Source organism: Hyperolius riggenbachi, chromosome 7 (genome assembly GCF_040937935.1).
Source record: "Hyperolius riggenbachi isolate aHypRig1 chromosome 7, aHypRig1.pri, whole genome shotgun sequence".
NCBI lineage: Eukaryota > Metazoa > Chordata > Amphibia > Anura > Hyperoliidae > Hyperolius > Hyperolius riggenbachi.
In genome coordinates this window covers 5869320-5886423 of record NC_090652.1, presented here as the reverse complement: position 1 = coordinate 5886423, position 17104 = coordinate 5869320, and the positions used below count along the sequence as shown (strand labels likewise).

General features: G+C 50.0%; 1 protein-coding gene across 1 annotated transcript in view; it reads left to right on the top strand.

The window, feature by feature from the left end:
- SLC5A10 (solute carrier family 5 member 10) overlaps positions 1-16564 on the top strand; it is a 274286-nt gene extending 257722 nt beyond the window's left edge. The window contains exons 13-15 of the mRNA XM_068243517.1: positions 9049-9264; positions 13768-13873; positions 15585-16564. Of these exons, the coding sequence (XP_068099618.1) occupies positions 9049-9264; positions 13768-13873; positions 15585-15778 (516 nt within the window). The 3' untranslated portion in view covers positions 15779-16564. The remainder of the gene's footprint in view (positions 1-9048; positions 9265-13767; positions 13874-15584) is intronic.
- Positions 16565-17104: the final 540 nt, after the last annotated feature.

The window sequence follows — 17104 nt, the reverse complement described above, 5'->3', positions numbered from 1 at the left end:
TGTGACCACGCTGGACTCTCCCAGAATGTACAGTAATATTATGTTATTGGCGTGGCGTGTCCTGTATGAGCACAATAACACACGCTGACCTGGGAACGTGGCCGGTGATTGGCCTGTGGCCACGCTGGGCTCTCCCAGAATGTACAGTAATATTATGTTATTGGCGTGGCTTGTCCTGTGAGCACAATAACACACGCTGACCCGGGAGCGTGGCCGGTGATTGGCTTGTGGCCACGCTGGGCTCTCCCAGAATGTACAGTAATATTATGTTATTGGCGTGGCTTGTCCTGTGCGCACAATAACACCCGCTGACCTGGGAACGTGGCCGGTGATTGGCTTGTGGCCACGCTGGGCTCTCCCAGAATGCACAGTAATATTATGTTATTGGGGTGGCTTGTCCTGTGCGCACAATACCACACGCTGACCTGGGAACGTGGCCGGTGATTGGCCTGTGGCCACGCTGGACTCTCCCAGAATGTACAGTAATATTATGTTATTGGCGTGGCGTGTCCTGTGTGCACAATAACACCCGCTGACCCGGGAGCGTGGCCGGTGATTGGCTTGTGGCCACGCTGGACTCTCCCAGAATGTACAGTAATATTATGTTATTGGCGTGGCATGTCCTGTGAGCACAATAACACACGCTGACCCGGGAACGTGGCTGGTGATTGGCCAGTGGCCACGCTGAACTCTCCCAGAATGTACAGTAATATTATGTTATTGGCGTGGCATGTCCTGTGCGCACAATAACACACGCTGACCCAGGAACGTGGCTGGTGATTGGCTTGTGGTCACGCTGGGCTCTCCCAGAATGTACAGTAATATTATGTTATTGGCGTGGCGTGTCCTCTGCGCACAATAACACACGCTGACCCGGGAACGTGGCCGGTGATTGGCCTGTGGCCACACTGGACTCTCCCAGAATGTACAGTAATATTATGTAATTGGCGTGGCGTGTCCTGTGCGCACAATAACACCCGCTGACCCGGGAACGTGGCTGGTTATTGGCCTGTGGCCACGCTGGGCTCTCCCAGAATGTACAGTAATATTATATTATTGGCGTGGCTCTTCCTCTGCGCACAGTAACACACGCTGACCCGGGAACGTGGCTGGTGATTGGCTTGTGGTCACGCTGGGCTCTCCCAGAATGTACAGTAATATTATGTTATTGGCGTGGCGTGTCCTGTATGAGCACAATAACACACGCTGACCAGGGAACGTGGCCGGTGATTGGCCTGTGGCCACGCTGGACCCTCCCAGAATGTACAGTAATATTATGTTATTGGCGTGGCTTGTCCTGTGAGCACAATAACACAGGCTGACCCGGGAACGTGGCCGGTGATTGGCTTGTGGCCACGCTGGACTCTCCCAGGATGTACAGTAATATTATGTTATTGGCGTGGCTTGTCCTGTGTGCACAATAACACACGCTGACCCAGGAACGTGGCCGGTGATTGGCTTGTGGCCACGCTGGACTCTCCCAGAATGTACAGTAATATTATGTTATTGGCGTGGCATGTCCTGTGCGTACAATAACACATGCTGACCCGGGAACGTGGCCGGTGATTGGCTTGTGGCCACGCCTGGGCTCTCCCAGAATGTACAGTAATATTATGTTATTGGCGTGGCGTGTCCTCTGCGCACAATAACACCCGCTGACCCGGGAACGTGGCCGGTGATTGGCTTGTGGCCACGCCTGGGCTCTCCCAGAATGTACAGTAATATTATGTTATTGGCATGGCGTGTCCTCTGCGCAGAGTAACACACGCTGACCCGGGAACGTGGCCGGTGATTGGCTTGTGGCCACGCTGGACTCTCCCAGAATGTACAGTAATACTATGTTATTGGCGTGGCGTGTCCTCTGCGCACAGTAACACATGCTGACCTGGGAACGTGGCCGGTGATTGGCCTGTGGCCATGCTGGACTCTCCCAGGATGTACAGTAATATTATGTTATTGGCGTGGCTTGTCCTCTGCGCACAACAACACACGCTGACCTGGGAACGTGGCCGGTGATTGGCCTGTGGCCACACTGGACTCTCCCAGAATGTACAGTAATATTATGTTATTGGCGTGGCATGTCCTGTATGAGCACAGTAACACACACTGACCCGGGAACGTGGCTGGTGATTGGCTTGTGGCCACGCTGAACTCTCCTAGAATGTACAGTAATATTATGTTATTGGCGTGGCGTGTCCTGTGTGCACAATAACACATGCTGACCTGGGAACGTGGCCGGTGATTGGCTTGTGGCCACGCTGGGCTCTCCCAGGATGCACAGTAATATTATGTTATTGGCGTGGCATGTCCTGTGCGCACAATAACACACACTGACCCGGGAACGTGGCCGGTGATTGGCCTGTGGCCACGCTGGACTCTCCCAGAATGTACAGTAATATTATGTTATTGGCGTGGCGTGTCCTCTGCGCACAATAACACACGCTGACCCGGGAACGTGGCCGGTGATTGGCTTGTGGCCACGCTGGACTCTCCCAGGATGTACAGTAATATTATGTTATTGGGGTGGCGTGTCCTGTATGAGCACAATAACACAGGCTGACCCGGGAACGTGGCCGGTGATTGGCCTGTGGCCACGCTGGACTCTCCCAGGATGTACAGTAATATTATATTATTGGCGTGGCGTGTCCTCTGCGCACAATAACACCCACTGACCCAGGAACGTGGCCGGTGATTGGCTTGTGGCCACGCTGGACTCTCCCAGAATGTACAGTAATATTAGGTTATTGGCGTGGCTTGTCCTGTGCGCACAATAACACACGCTGACCCGGGAACGTGGCCGGTGGTTGGCTTGTGGCCACGCTGGACTCTCCCAGGATGTACAGTAATATTATGTTATTGGCGTGGCGTGTCCTGTGCGCACAATAACACCCGCTGACCCGGGAACGTGGCTGGTGATTGGCCTGTGGCCACGCTGGACTCTCCCAGGATGTACAGTAATATTATGTTATTGGCGTGGCGTGTCCTGTGCGCACAATAACACACACTGACCTGGGAACGTGGCCGGTGATTGGCTTGTGGCCACGCTGGACTCTCCCAGAATGTACAGTAATATTATGTTATTGGCGTGGCATGTCCTCTGCGCACAATAACACACGCTGACCCGGGAACGTGGCTGGTGATTGGCTTGTGGCCACGCTGGGCTCTCCCAGAATGTACAGTAATATTATGTTATTGGCGTGGCATGTCCTCTGCGCACAATAACACACGCTGACCCGGGAACGTGGCTGGTGATTGGCTTGTGGTCACGCTGGACTCTCCCAGAATGTACAGTAATATTATGTTATTGGCGTGGCATGTCCTGTATGAGCACAATAACACACGCTGACCCGGGAACGTGGCCGGTGATTGGCCTGTGGCCACACTGGACTCTCCCAGAATGTACAGTAATATTATGTAATTGGCGTGGCGTGTCCTGTGCGCACAATAACACCCGCTGACCCGGGAACGTGGCTGGTTATTGGCCTGTGGCCACGCTGGGCTCTCCCAGAATGTACAGTAATATTATATTATTGGCGTGGCTTGTCCTCTGCGCACAGTAACACACGCTGACCCGGGAACGTGGCCGGTGATTGGCTTGTGGCCACGCTGGACTCTCCCAGAATGTACAGTAATATTATGTTATTGGCGTGGCTTGTCCTGTGCGTACAATAACACATGCTGACCCGGGAACGTGGCCGGTGATTGGCCTGAGGCCACGCTGGGCTGTCCCAGAATGTACAGTAATATTATGTTATTGGCGTGGCTTGTCCTGTGTGCACAATAACACACGCTGACATGGGAACGTGGCCGGTGATTGGCCTGAGGCCACGCTGGACTCTCCCAGAATGTACAGTAATATTATGTTATTGGGGTGGCTTGTCCTCTGCGCACAGTAACACATGCTGACCTGGGAACGTGGCCGGTGATTGGGCTGTGGCCACGCTGGACTCTCCCAGGATGTACAGTAATATTATATTATTGGCGTGGCTTGTCCTCTGCGCACAATAACACCCGCTGACCCGGGAACGTGGCCGGTGATTGGCTTGTGGCCACGCTGGACTCTCCCAGGATGTACAGTAATATTATGTTATTGGCGTGGCGTGTCCTGTGTGCACAATAACACACGCTGACCCGGGAACGTGGCCGGTGATTGGCTTGTGGCCACGCTGGACTCTCCCAGAATGTACAGTAATATTATGTTATTGGCGTGGCTTGTCCTGTGCGTACAATAACACATGCTGACCCGGGAACGTGGCCGGTGATTGGCCTGAGGCCACGCTGGGCTCTCCCAGAATGTACAGTAATATTATGTTATTGGGGTGGCTTGTCCTCTGCGCACAATAACACACGCTGACCCGGGAACGTGGCCGGTGATTGGCCTATGGCCACGCTGGGCTCTCCCAGAATGTACAGTAATATTATGTTATTGGCGTGGCATGTCCTCTGCGCACAATAACACATGCTGACCTGGGAACGTGGCCGGTGATTGGGCTGTGGCCACGCTGGACTTTCCCAGGATGTGCAGTAATATTATATTATTGGCGTGGCTTGTCCTCTGCGCACAATAACACCCGCTGACCCGGGAACGTGGCCGGTGATTGGCCTGTGGCCACGCTGGACTCTCCCAGAATGTACAGGAATATTATGTTATTGGCGTGGCGTGTCCTGTGTGCGCACAACAACACACGCTGACCCGGGAACGTGGCCGGTGATTGGCTTGTGGCCACGCTGGACTCTCCCAGGATGTACAGTAATATTATGTTATTGGCGTGGCGTGTCCTGTGTGCGCACAATAACACACGCTGACCCGGGAACGTGGCTGGTGATTGGCTTGTGGCCACGCTGGGCTCTCCCAGAATGTACAGTAATATTATGTTATTGGCGTGGCTTGTCCTCTGCGCACAACAACACACGCTGACCTGGGAACGTGGCCGGTGATTGGCCTGTGGCCACGCTGGGCTCTCCCAGAATGTACAGTAATACTATGTTATTGGCGTGGCGTGTCCTCTGCGCACAGTAACACATGCTGACCTGGGAACGTGGCCGGTGATTGGCCTGTGGCCACGCTGGACTCTCCCAGGATGTACAGTAATATTATATTATTGGCGTGGCGTGTCCTCTGCGCACAATAACACCCACTGACCCAGGAACGTGGCCGGTGATTGGCTTGTGGCCACGCTGGACTCTCCCAGAATGTACAGTAATATTAGGTTATTGGCGTGGCTTGTCCTGTGCGCACAATAACACCCGCTGACCCGGGAACGTGGCCGGTGGTTGGCTTGTGGCCACGCTGGACTCTCCCAGGATGTACAGTAATATTATGTTATTGGCGTGGCGTGTCCTGTGCGCACAATAACACCCGCTGACCCGGGAACGTGGCTGGTGATTGGCCTGTGGCCACGCTGGACTCTCCCAGAATGTACAGTAATATTATGTTATTGGCGTGGCGTGTCCTGTATGAGCACAATAACACACGCTGACCCGGGAACGTGGCCGGTGGTTGGCTTGTGGCCACGCTGGACTCTCCCAGAATGTACAGTAATATTATGTTATTAGCGTGGCGTGTCCTGTGTGCACAGTAACACACGCTGACCCGGGAACGTGGCCGGTGGTTGGCTTGTGGCCACGCTGGACTCTCCCAGAATGTACAGTAATATTATGTTATTGGCGTGGCGTGTCCTGTGCGCACAATAACACACGCTGACCCGGGAACGTGGGCGGTGATTGGCTTGTGGCCACGCTGGGCTCTCCCAGAATGTACAGTAATATTATGTTATTGGCGTGGCTTGTCCTCTGCGCACAGTAACACACGCTGACCCGGGAACGTGGCCGGTGATTGGCCTGTGGCCACGCTGGGCTCTCCCAGAATGTACAGTAATATTATGTTATTGGCGTGGCGTGTCCTCTGCGCACAATAACACACGCTGACCCGGGAACGTGGCTGGTGATTGGCCTGTGGCCACGCTGGGCTGTCCCAGAATGTACAGTAATATTATGTTATTGGCGTGGCGTGTCCTCTGCGCACAATAACACACGCTGACCTGGGAACGTGGCCGGTGATTGGCCTGAGGCCACGCTGGACTCTCCCAGAATGTACAGTAATATTATGTTATTGGCGTGGCGTGTCCTCTGTGCACAATAACACCCGCTGACCTGGGAACACCCGTCACTCATCAGACACGAGTATTGTGTCTGCTCCCAGTAATAAGGTCACCGCAGACAATAAATGGGATTGGCGTGTTCAGTAACAGGAAAGTTACATTCAGCTGTGCTCTGCCTGTCCCACGTCCTCCATTGTTATATTATACAGAGAGCTGAGCGGACAGCCTCCCTCCTCATAGCTCAGGTGCTCACCTCTGCTGTGTCATCCTTAAAGGGAACCTGAGATAAATACAACAAAAGCATTTATATAAGCTGCCATATTTATTTCCTGTTAAGCAATACCAGTTGCCTGGCTGCCCTGCTGATCTCTTTGGCTGCAGTAGTGTCTGAATAACACCAGAAACAAGCATGCAGCTAATCTTGTCAGATCTGACAATAATGCCAGAAACACCTGTTCTGCTGCATGCTTGTTCAGGGGCTATGGCTAAAAGCATTAGAGACAAATGATTAGCAGGACAGCCAGGCAACTAGTACCCTGCTCCATTTCCTTTTCACTTCAGCTGTGCCACTAAAATAGCTTTTCAGCCACCAGCAAGCAAGAAAATTGTCAGAATAATTTTGGCAGTACTTTTACACCTGCTTTGTGGTACTTTTTTCATTTACAAAGTGCTGAAATTATTTTTTAGAGAATTTAGGAGATACGTGCAATTATTTTTTTCTAGTGAGTTTACTTCTGGGAGATACATTTTCATCTTTTCTTTTATATAACTTTTCAGCACTTTGTAATTGATAAAGTGCAAATTTTTTTTTTTTTTAAAGGATGAATAAGTACTATCAAAATCACATTGAGTATTTTCTGGCTTGCCAAAGGCTTAAAGAGACACTGAAGCGAAAAAAAAAATGATGATATTATGATTTGTATGTGTAGTACAGCTAAGAAATAAAACATTAAGATCAGATACATCAGTCTAATTGTTTCCAGTACAGGAAGAGTTAAGAAACTCCAGTTGTTATCTCTATGCAAAAAAGCCATTAAACTCTACGACTTTCAAAGTCGTGGAGAGGGCTGCTTTCTGACTTTTATTATCTCAACTGTTCCTGGACTATTTACTTTTCCTCTGCCAGAGGAAGGTCATTAGGTCACAGACTGCTCTGAAAGAATCATTTTGAATGCTGAGTGTTGTGTAATCTGCACATATTATAGAATGATGCAATGTTAGAAAAAACACTATATACCTGAAAATAAAAATATGAGAATATTTTCTTTGCTGCTAATCTTCTAGTAATTATTCATAGTACACAACCAATTCCCTATATATCATATTTTTTTTTGCTTCAGTGTCTCTTTAAAGAGAACCTGTGGAGGTTTGGCGGGGGGGGGGGGGGGGGGGGCGATTTCCATGAATTATAATGAATGGAAATCGCAGTGTGTTCATGTAGTTTTGTCGTAAACCATGCGTTGCAGTTCTGTGGTGAAACATCTGGCATGGTAGTCTGCACATTCCTGGCATCCTCGTGGATCTCATCACTGTGTGTTGCTGAAAATGCGATCAATCGCTTATTTACTAATTCCTGGTAAAACTGCCATACAAATACAGCTCATAGCGACTTTACCAGGACTTGTGCAAGTAATGTAGGGCGCTATCACCATGTGCAAATAGAGCAACTCCCATGATGTGCACAACTTGAGTGTTGCTTCTCAAAGGCACGCGCATGCCTGGTTCTCTGGCCATGGTGCTGGTCACATGACCCTCTGACGTGATCTGTCTGTGTCTGTCCTGACAGGGGGCGTTCTGGGGGCTGATGGTCGGCCTAGTGGTGGGCATGGTTCTCTAATCACATGACCCTCTGACATAATCTGTCTGTGTCTGTCCTGACAGGGGGCGTTCTGGGGGCTGATGGTCGGCCTGGTGGTGGGCATGGTTCTCTATTCACATGACCCTCTGACGTGATCTGTCTGTGTCTGTCCTGACAGGTGGCGTTCTGGGGGCTGGTGGTGGGCGTGGTTCTCTAATCACATGACTCTCTGATGTAATCTGTCTGTCTGTCCTGACAGGGGGCGTTCTGGGGGCTGATGGTCAGCCTGGTGGTGGGCGTGGTTCTCTTATCACATGACCCTCTAATGTAATCTGTCTGTGTCTATCCTGACAGGGGGCGTTCTGGGGGCTGATGGTCGGCCTGGTGGTGGGAGTGGTTCTCTAATCACATGACCCTCTGACGTAATCTGTCTGTGTCTGTCCTGACAGGGGGCGTTCTGAGGGCTGATGGTCGGCATGATGGTGGGCGTGGTTCTCTATTCACATGACCCTCTGACGTAATCTGTCTGTGTCTCTCCTGACAGGGGTGTTCTGGGGGCTGGTGGTGGGCCTGCTTCTCTGGCCATGGTGCTGGTCACACATGATCTGTCTGTGTCTGTCCTGATGGTGGAGCGTTCTGGGGGCTGATGGGCGGCCTGGTGGTGGGCCTGGTTCTCTGATCACATGACCCTCTGACGTGATCTGTCTGTGTCTGTCCTGACAGGGGGCGATCTGGGGGCTGATGGTCGGCCTGGTGGTGGGCGTGGTTCTCTGACCATGGTGCTGGTCACATGACCCTCTGACGGGATCTGTCTGTGTCTGTCCTGACAGGGGTCGATCTGGGGGCTGATGGTTGGCCTGGTGGTGGGCCTGGTTCTCTGACCATGGTGCTGGTCACATGACACTCTGACATGATCTGTCTGTGTCTGTCCTGACAGGGGGTGTTCTGGGGGCTGATGGTTGGCCTGGTGGTGGGTCTGGTTCTCTGACCATGGTTCTGGTTACATGACCCTCTGACGGGATCTGTCTGTGTCTGTCCTGACAGGGGGCGTTCTGGGGGATGATGGTTGGCCTGGTGGTGGGCCTAGTTCTCTGGCCATGCTGCTGGTCACATGACGCTCTGATAGGATGTCTGTGTCTCTCCTGACAGGGGGCGTTCTGGGGACTGATGATCGGCCTGGTGGTGGGCCTAGTTCGGATGATCATGGAGTTTGTGTACCCCATTCCTCGCTGTGGCATCCCTGATGAGAGGCCGGCCGTGCTGAAAGACGTTCACTACCTGCACTTCGCCATCATCCTCTGCGCACTGACGGCTGGCGTGGTGGTGGGGATCAGCCTCCTGACGGAGCCGCCACTTACCTCGCAGGTGAGTCCACCAACAAGTGAAACTTTCCAAGTTCGGTCTCCCAGTGAATCAGCCCAAATCACACTGGCCACACACGTTACAATTTTCTGTTCAATTTTATGGCAATTTGATGCAAACGATAGGTTGTACAGAGAAATCAAACTTTTTGTTCCTTTTTCTTTGTTTTTGATACTGGATGTGTTAGAAATCTCAGGTCAACTTTACCAAGAATTGGTGTGTGATAGGTTGTCAAATTGGCTTCAACCTGAATCACTTGTATGTAGCTCCCAGCATTCAGTACATTCCAAACGTCATTTATTGCCTGTATAAACAACAAAAAAGGATGGAATTATGGAAGTGAGTGTAAATATCTATATGTTACTGTATATTGGTATGCAGCCAGACCCTCCCAGTGATGTCACACTGGGAGAGCTGATTTGCTATGCAGAATTCTTTTCCCAGTGCATCCTGGGAGACCAGGTATATGTTGTACTGGCTTTGGAACTCCCAGTAATCAAACATCCCACAGAGATTAAAAAAAAAGACCAGTAATGTGGTGTATAGTTGGGAAGAGATGGAGGCAGTATCAAGCTTTGTGCTCTTGAGCTAAGAGATTGCTGCAGACAGACAATGCCACCATGAGATTGAAAGACGTTTTCTCCTTGGAAGGAAGGCAATGATCAGCTTGGACAATGCAATAAATAGCAGAGATGGCATCTTGTCGATGAAGGTTAGTATAGTCCAAGCTATGGATTTCCAGTAGTAATACTCTATATGGTTGCGAGAGTTGCACCATAAGGAAGGCTGAACGATGAAGACCTTTAAATCGGCGCTACCCGCCCGCCTCTCTTCCCTCCTGCTGATTGGAGGGAAGTGGCGCGGGCGGGCAGCGCCGATATGGAGGAGGCGGGGGAGTGGCGCTGACAGGCAGAGGTAAACATTGTGCTGGCGACACGGTGTGTGTCGCCAGCACTGCGGGGGGTATAGCGGCGCGCAGGGGGGTCCTGGAGGCACACCATGGGGCAACGGAGGCTGGTGTTAGTGTGCACAACCAGCCTCTGTGCCCCACTAGCATAAGTAAATCCCACCTCGGGTTCTCTTTAAGGGACTCTGAGCACCTCTCATGGGCATGCCTTTAAGCCAGACGACTTCCAACAAAGTCTTGCTATGACCCCTCTGGAGGAGCCTCTTGCAATGGCCATGCGTGTCACTTCCTCTTCCTGCTTCATTCAGTGATGCACTTCTCTAACAGAGAAGACAGGGGTGACCCGGAAGTTATAACATAGCCAAGATGGCAGCCGCGATTTTTAAATTGAAATCGAATGAAAACTATTTGGTGTAGAATGGCATCAAATGAAAGAGGAGAGCAAAAGCTACAGAAAGGTATGTATCTATAAGTACTTTGCAGTACTGGTCGGAGTCTTAAAGGCATACCCATGAGAGGTGCTCGGAGGCCCAGAAACTAACCCTAAGGTCTCAGCCACACTATAAGCGCTTTTCTGAGCGATTTGTGATAGATTAGCGCTTTCTGAGTGCTTCTTAAAAATCACTCCCATTCACTGTTATCAAAATCACCGTAAAAATCGCAGCGATTGCGTGATTGCGTACGCGAAAAATCACGTTGATTTTCATGCGATTTTTACCGTGATTTTAATGAAAGTGAATGGGACCGATTTTTAAAAAGCGTTCAGAGAGCGCTAATCTGTCACAAGCGCTCAGAAAAGCGCTTAAAGTGTGTCTGAGCCCGGACTGTTCCTATGAAGGAGGAATGCTGAAGCTAGAATACTCTGACCCTAATTCAATTCACTTTTCCTCCAAAGTTTTCTTCTCGGTGAAATCTCCATACTTTGTCAATAAAAGCAGAACAATACTTTAAACTACTTTAAATTTCACAGAGTCACATCCACCCCACATGTAGACAGACTGTTTCGGACCTTTGGTCCTCCTCAGTGCATGACAGGGATTGATATGGCTCTATGGGGTAGGGCTTGGACCAGTACAACAGAATAGCCACGTGGAGTGCTGTAAAAACAGCGCAGGAGATTTGGGCGCAGCCGGCGCCACCCATAGGCCGTAACGGGAGTAATTTGGGCACTGTCAAAAGACGGAGCACAAATTACTACAAAAACACTATAATTTGGCCGGCAGCAATAGCTGGAAGCCGAATTATGCCTTAGTTTCCCCCACTATCCATGCTGGCCTGGAGGGAGAATAGTCATTACCGCCGCCAGGACTTGTGCAGCAGCAGGGTGAGATGTTTATCTTTATCCTGCACCCAAATCTTCCAGTGGCTGTATAATAGATATGCCAGCCAAGCAGCTCGGGGTGACCCAAAACCACTAGGAAAGTATTTAAAGAAAACCTGTATAAAAAAATGGGCCCCTGGGGGGTACTTGCCTCGCTAGGATCCAGAGGCTTCTCCCGTCCTCCTCTGCCCCTCCATTGCAGTGCCGGGCCCCTCCGAATAGCGATGATATAAATATTTACCTACCTCGATCCTGCACAGGTGTAATAGCGGCTCTTCACTCAGGTTAAGGCAGAAATAGCCGAACACGATCGATCCGTTCTACTGCGCAGGCGAGAGTCCTTTGTGTCTGCGCAGTAGAGCAGATCCGATTCAGCTATTTCCGCCTTACCCTGGATGAAGAGCTGCTACTGCGCCTGCACAGGATTGCTGAGAGGTAAATATTGCCCGTGCCTGCGCCCTCGTGTCAAGCCTTGTCGAGGGCCTTTCGGGGGAGCCAGCACTGGATTCCCCGAAGCTACAGGTGTGTGGGACGCCTCATTGGGACCCTGAGGCTCCCCCTACCGAGGTGAGTACCCCCCAGAGCGGGTTTTTTTCAGTTACAGATTCTCTTTAAAGAGAAGATGAATAATGAGAAAAAGTGAATTGACCATAATGAGAAGGTGGGATTCATTGGAGAAGACCCTGATGCTAGAAATGATCAGGGCAGTAGGAGGAGGGGGCAGCAGAGAATGAGATGGTCATGGAAGCAACAAACATCAGCTTGGACAAGGTTGGAGAGGCGGTAGAGGATAGGTGGGCCTGGCGTTCTGAGATTTAGGCCAAGGCTGCCTAGGCCATGGCCTAGGGCACGACAGGAGCAAGGGCACCAAAGCAGCAGGCTAAGCTGTTGTAGCATTTGCAAGCTTGCAAATGCTGCAATGCAGGGAGATCAGGCGAGCTGCTGACTGCGGTACTCTAGCCGCCTGTGCAGCAGCCACCTTGCTCTCTGTGCACGTTTGCATTGTGGCCGGCGGCTATGGACTTGAGCAGCATTGGAGACAGAGGGGAAGAGGAAGCTTCTGCACTGGAGAGGAGCTGAGCAATGAGTGACACTGATGGCTGCTGCGGTGTGAAGGCGAGCTGGCTACCTTTACTGAAAGGGGGGGTGGAGGAGAGATTAAGGGAGTCATCTGGCTACCTATACTGGAGGGAAAGGGGGGAGGAGTCATCTGGCTACCTATACTGGAGGGAAAGGGGGAGGAGTCATCAGGCTACCTATACTGGAGGGAAGGGGGGAGTGGTCATCTCACTACCTACACTGAAGGGGGGCAGCTGGTGACAGTGGCCTAGGGCGGTAAAAAGTACAAATCAGGCCTAGGTGAGGTCACAAAGAGATGGACACAACTGAATAGCGACTAAACAACAAATACCTGCATTATTGGCCACAGAGGCATTTGTTTTCAGTCTGGTCTAATTCTAGGCGTGTCTTAGAAGCCATCATTGGTCTGTGGCCCGGTCTAGTGACAGGAAAGGACTCGAGGCTCGCAGGTAAGTGTAGAATGTGACTCTTAGTGTAGGACAAGAATTCCTGAGTCACCTGAGCTGGGAAACAAGGTCCTTCCTATTCTCCGCATGATCCCACAAATGATCGGGCTTTACTGAGTCACGTCTCAAGTCTTCAGCACCTGAAACAACATAATCTGTTATTAATTCCCGGCTAATGCTTCACTGCCTATGAAATACAACCGGAAGCCATCTGATGAGTCACTGTGAGGACAGCAGGCTATATGCTCTCTATAAGCGATGTTATGGTGGCAGCGGCGGTCCAAACTGGTGACCCGGCAATGCCGCCGGCATCAGAAGAACACATGCGCCCATGTTACTCCAGCAACCACGTGGGGCGCGTGTATGGATGAAGGGCGGTACCCAGAGGCCGCGATGGACAAGCGGCAGATGCAGACAGGTAATGTATGGTGCACCGGGGGGAACCATATTACGGGGACAGCGTTGGGCGGCGAGGCGGTCGAAAGTGACGTCACAAGGCAAATGCCAGATCGATTTCAGCATGCCATTGATCGGGAATCTGCCTGCAGTGTATGGGCAGCCAATAGAGCTCTCTCTGATCAGATTCCATCAGAGAGTGATCTGACTCTCAGTCGATCTGCCCATTATTGTCTGGTGTATTGGCTACCATAAGGCTACCTCTACTCGATTGTTTTCTGCAACGGCAATATATTCAGCGTGGAAGTGAGTAATGACATAAAAGAGCTCCTATTCTCACAATCTCTCTTTCCTAGGTGAAGAACCTCACCTGGTGGACCATCCCCCGAGGAAGGAATCCCCCCGAGTTCACCCTGAGGAAAGTGTCCAGTCGCAGCCACTCCAGCCCAGAAGACCATGAGGGTACGTCTGGTGATTTCACCACAGATCTCAGCTTACTGACATTTATTATGTACAGATTAAACATGCAATGAAAGCTGTCGTTTGTATTTCCTTTTAAACAATGCAGATTACCTAGTTGTCCTGCTGAGCCTCTGTTTCTAAAGGTGCGTACACACACACTACTATAAGGAATGACGGGTCCATCAGACCCTCCCGCTGGGCGGGCGTTCTAGCGATAGTAGAGTGTGTGTACAGTCTGTCGGCAGACTGATAACACTGTTTCTGAATGATCCGCTCAGAGGATTGTTCAGAAACAGTGTAAAGCTGGCCACTAACGGTCCAATTTCTAGCGAAAAATCGTTTGAGCAATCAGAAATTCTGATCGGAAGTGAAATATTGTAATACATCGTTCACTATACCATCAACAAACCAATCATTGCTTCCTATTTATCACAACCAACAAGAAAATCCAGATTTTGGTTCAACGAAAATTCATTCGGATGACATTTTTTCACTCGTTCATAATGGATTGTGTCCACCAATGGAGATTATTTACAACCAATCCGATCAGAATTTCTGATCGCTCTAACGATTTTTCGCTAGAAATTGGACCATCGTTCCTTATAGTAGTGCGTGTGTACGCACCTTAAAGGGACACTTAAGTCAAACAAAAAAATGAGTTTTACTCACCTAGGGCTTCCAATAGCCCCCTGCAGCTGTCCGGTATCCTCGCCGTCTCCCTCCGATCCTCCTGGCCCCGCCAGCAGCCACTTCCTGTTTCGGTGACAGGCGCTGACAGGCTGGGGATGTGAGTGATTCTTCGCGTTCCCAGACACATTAGCACCCTCTATGCTGCTATATGGTATATTATATATGCTATAGCAGCATAGATGGCGCTATTGTGGCCAGGAACGCGAAGAATCACTCGTGTCCCCAGCCTGTCAGCTCCTGTCACCGAAACAGGAAGTGGCTGCCGGCGGGGCCAGGAGGATCGGAGGGAGACGGCGAGGGCACCAGACAGCTGCAGGGGGCTATTGGAAGCCCCAGGTGAGTAAAACTCATTTTTTTTTTGACTTAAGTGTCCTTTTAATGACTGAAGTGTGACTGGATTACCTGCATGCTTGTTTCAGGTGTGTGATTCAGACACTACTGCAGCCAGAGATCAGCAGGACTGCCAGGCAACTGGTATTGTGTAACGGGAAATAAATATGGCAGCCTCCATATCCCTCTCAATTCAGGCGTCCTTTAAAAAAAATTGCAAAATGTCAACCTGCAGGTGAGGAGGCAGGCCAAGAAGCGCAAAACACTTTTATTTGGTGCATTGATAAAGCTTTTAGCCTTTTATCCATATTTTATGTTATTTTGGAGATAAGTGGTTTGTTGCCCAAACACTCCTATACCTTACCCTGGATGCCTCCTTCCCTATCCCCATTTATGAATACAGCGATGCCAGACGCACTTCAGAAACTCGGTAGGCAATTGGCAATATAAAGGTGTAACGATCCGCTGATTTGTATAAAAACCCATCAGTTTTATCAGCTGATCGCCTGATCGCTTAGCGTCAGCAGTTGCCTTCAGACCAATAGGGATCTTTTTCAATCTCTTGACTGCTGCATTATGCTGATAGGGGAACCATGAGAAAAGTTATGATTACACAGCCAGGAATCCATCTACGCTTGCAGGAATTCTGCTTTCTTTAAAGAGAACCTGTTTTCTGTTTTTCTACTTCCAGTTCCCGCAAGCCCTTCCCCTCGCAGCCGCTCATGGAGTAGTCGCTTCTGCAGCTCCCCCAAAGAATCCGTGGACTCTTCCAACTCCATCCAGCAGAGAAGCATCGTGGAGGAACCATTCTGGGCCCGGGTGTGCTGCATCAACGCCATCATTTTAGTCTGCCTCAACATTTTTTTATATGCTTATTTCGCCTGAGAGGGAAAACATTTTTTTTTTGCATGCCCTAAATATGAACTACTTGTAATCCAAACACACTTCTGTAGAAAAATCTGTACACCATGTATCCAGAGCAGGATTATCCACCAGGCAACCTAAGTAGGTGCTTGGGGCCCAGTGGGAGTCAACGAGGCCCACCTGTCACCTTCTTTGACCTCTCTCTACTTCAGCTTAACAAAAAGACCCCAAGGTGCCCTGAAATCTACTACCTCTCCTAGGGCCTCGTTATATCTTAATCTATTTCTGCATGTATAGCAGAGGTCCGCACATCCATTAGTGGAACGACTTTGTGAGTCGCGAGTTTAGGACATTTTCTCACCTCTCGGGTGATCTCATTGTCCGTACTTGTCTGCTGATTCACTTGCCGAAACAAGAACCAAAACCGGGAGCCAACCAGTTTTAATTTTAGCCCTCGTGTGACACACTCTTGGCTCAGATGACCCAACCGCACGCTACGCGGCAAGCTGGCTTCACACCGCTACAAAGATGGCCGAACGGCAGCCAAAACAAGCAGCGGGGACATTCCACAAGCCGTGCGAGGCAATAAAATCCAATCATCGAGTAAAACCATCTCATTAAATCACAGTAAACACCTTCTCCTTGTTAACTAAATACAGGGCTTTCAAAAGTGCTTCTTTTATGGCGATGACAGTCCGGAAGTCGTGAGGAACCAATTTCTTTATATTAATGAATCATAAGCTGAGAAGCATTTCATGGTGACAGGCAGTGAAGGGACATTATATGTATCGTCTCATTTTAGAATATGACAGGTTCTCTTTGCATTCTGGTTTTTGTTGTGTTTTGTAAATAAAGTACAAATATAACTGGGAAAATGTGTCAGTCTTGTCGCTGAGCGTAAATCGCACAATCTGTGCTAGTGGGTTTCCTGTTTATAGGTCTCCAAGTTTAGTTGTAATAACCTGAAATCAGGTATCTAATTGGTTGCCGGCTGCTCTGATATAGGAAGGAGATAGGACAGAGGGAGGAGAGCACAGGAAAGGAGGAGTTGCCCATAGCAACCAGTCAGTGACCACTGTTATAGTGCAAGACAGCATCTGATTGGTGGCAGTGGGGATGTTTTCAAATGTTACCAACTCTTCTGGAAGTTTCTTATAAGTACATCTTACAGTTAGTGACATGACTATGTACTCTGTAATGTGCTGCAGAAGATGTTAGTGCTATATAAATACATAATAATAATATGGTAGGACATTAGACTATGACTATGGTAGGATTAGAGTGTGAGCTCCTCTGAGGACAGTCAGTGACATGACTATGTACTCTGTAATGTGCTGCAGAAGATGT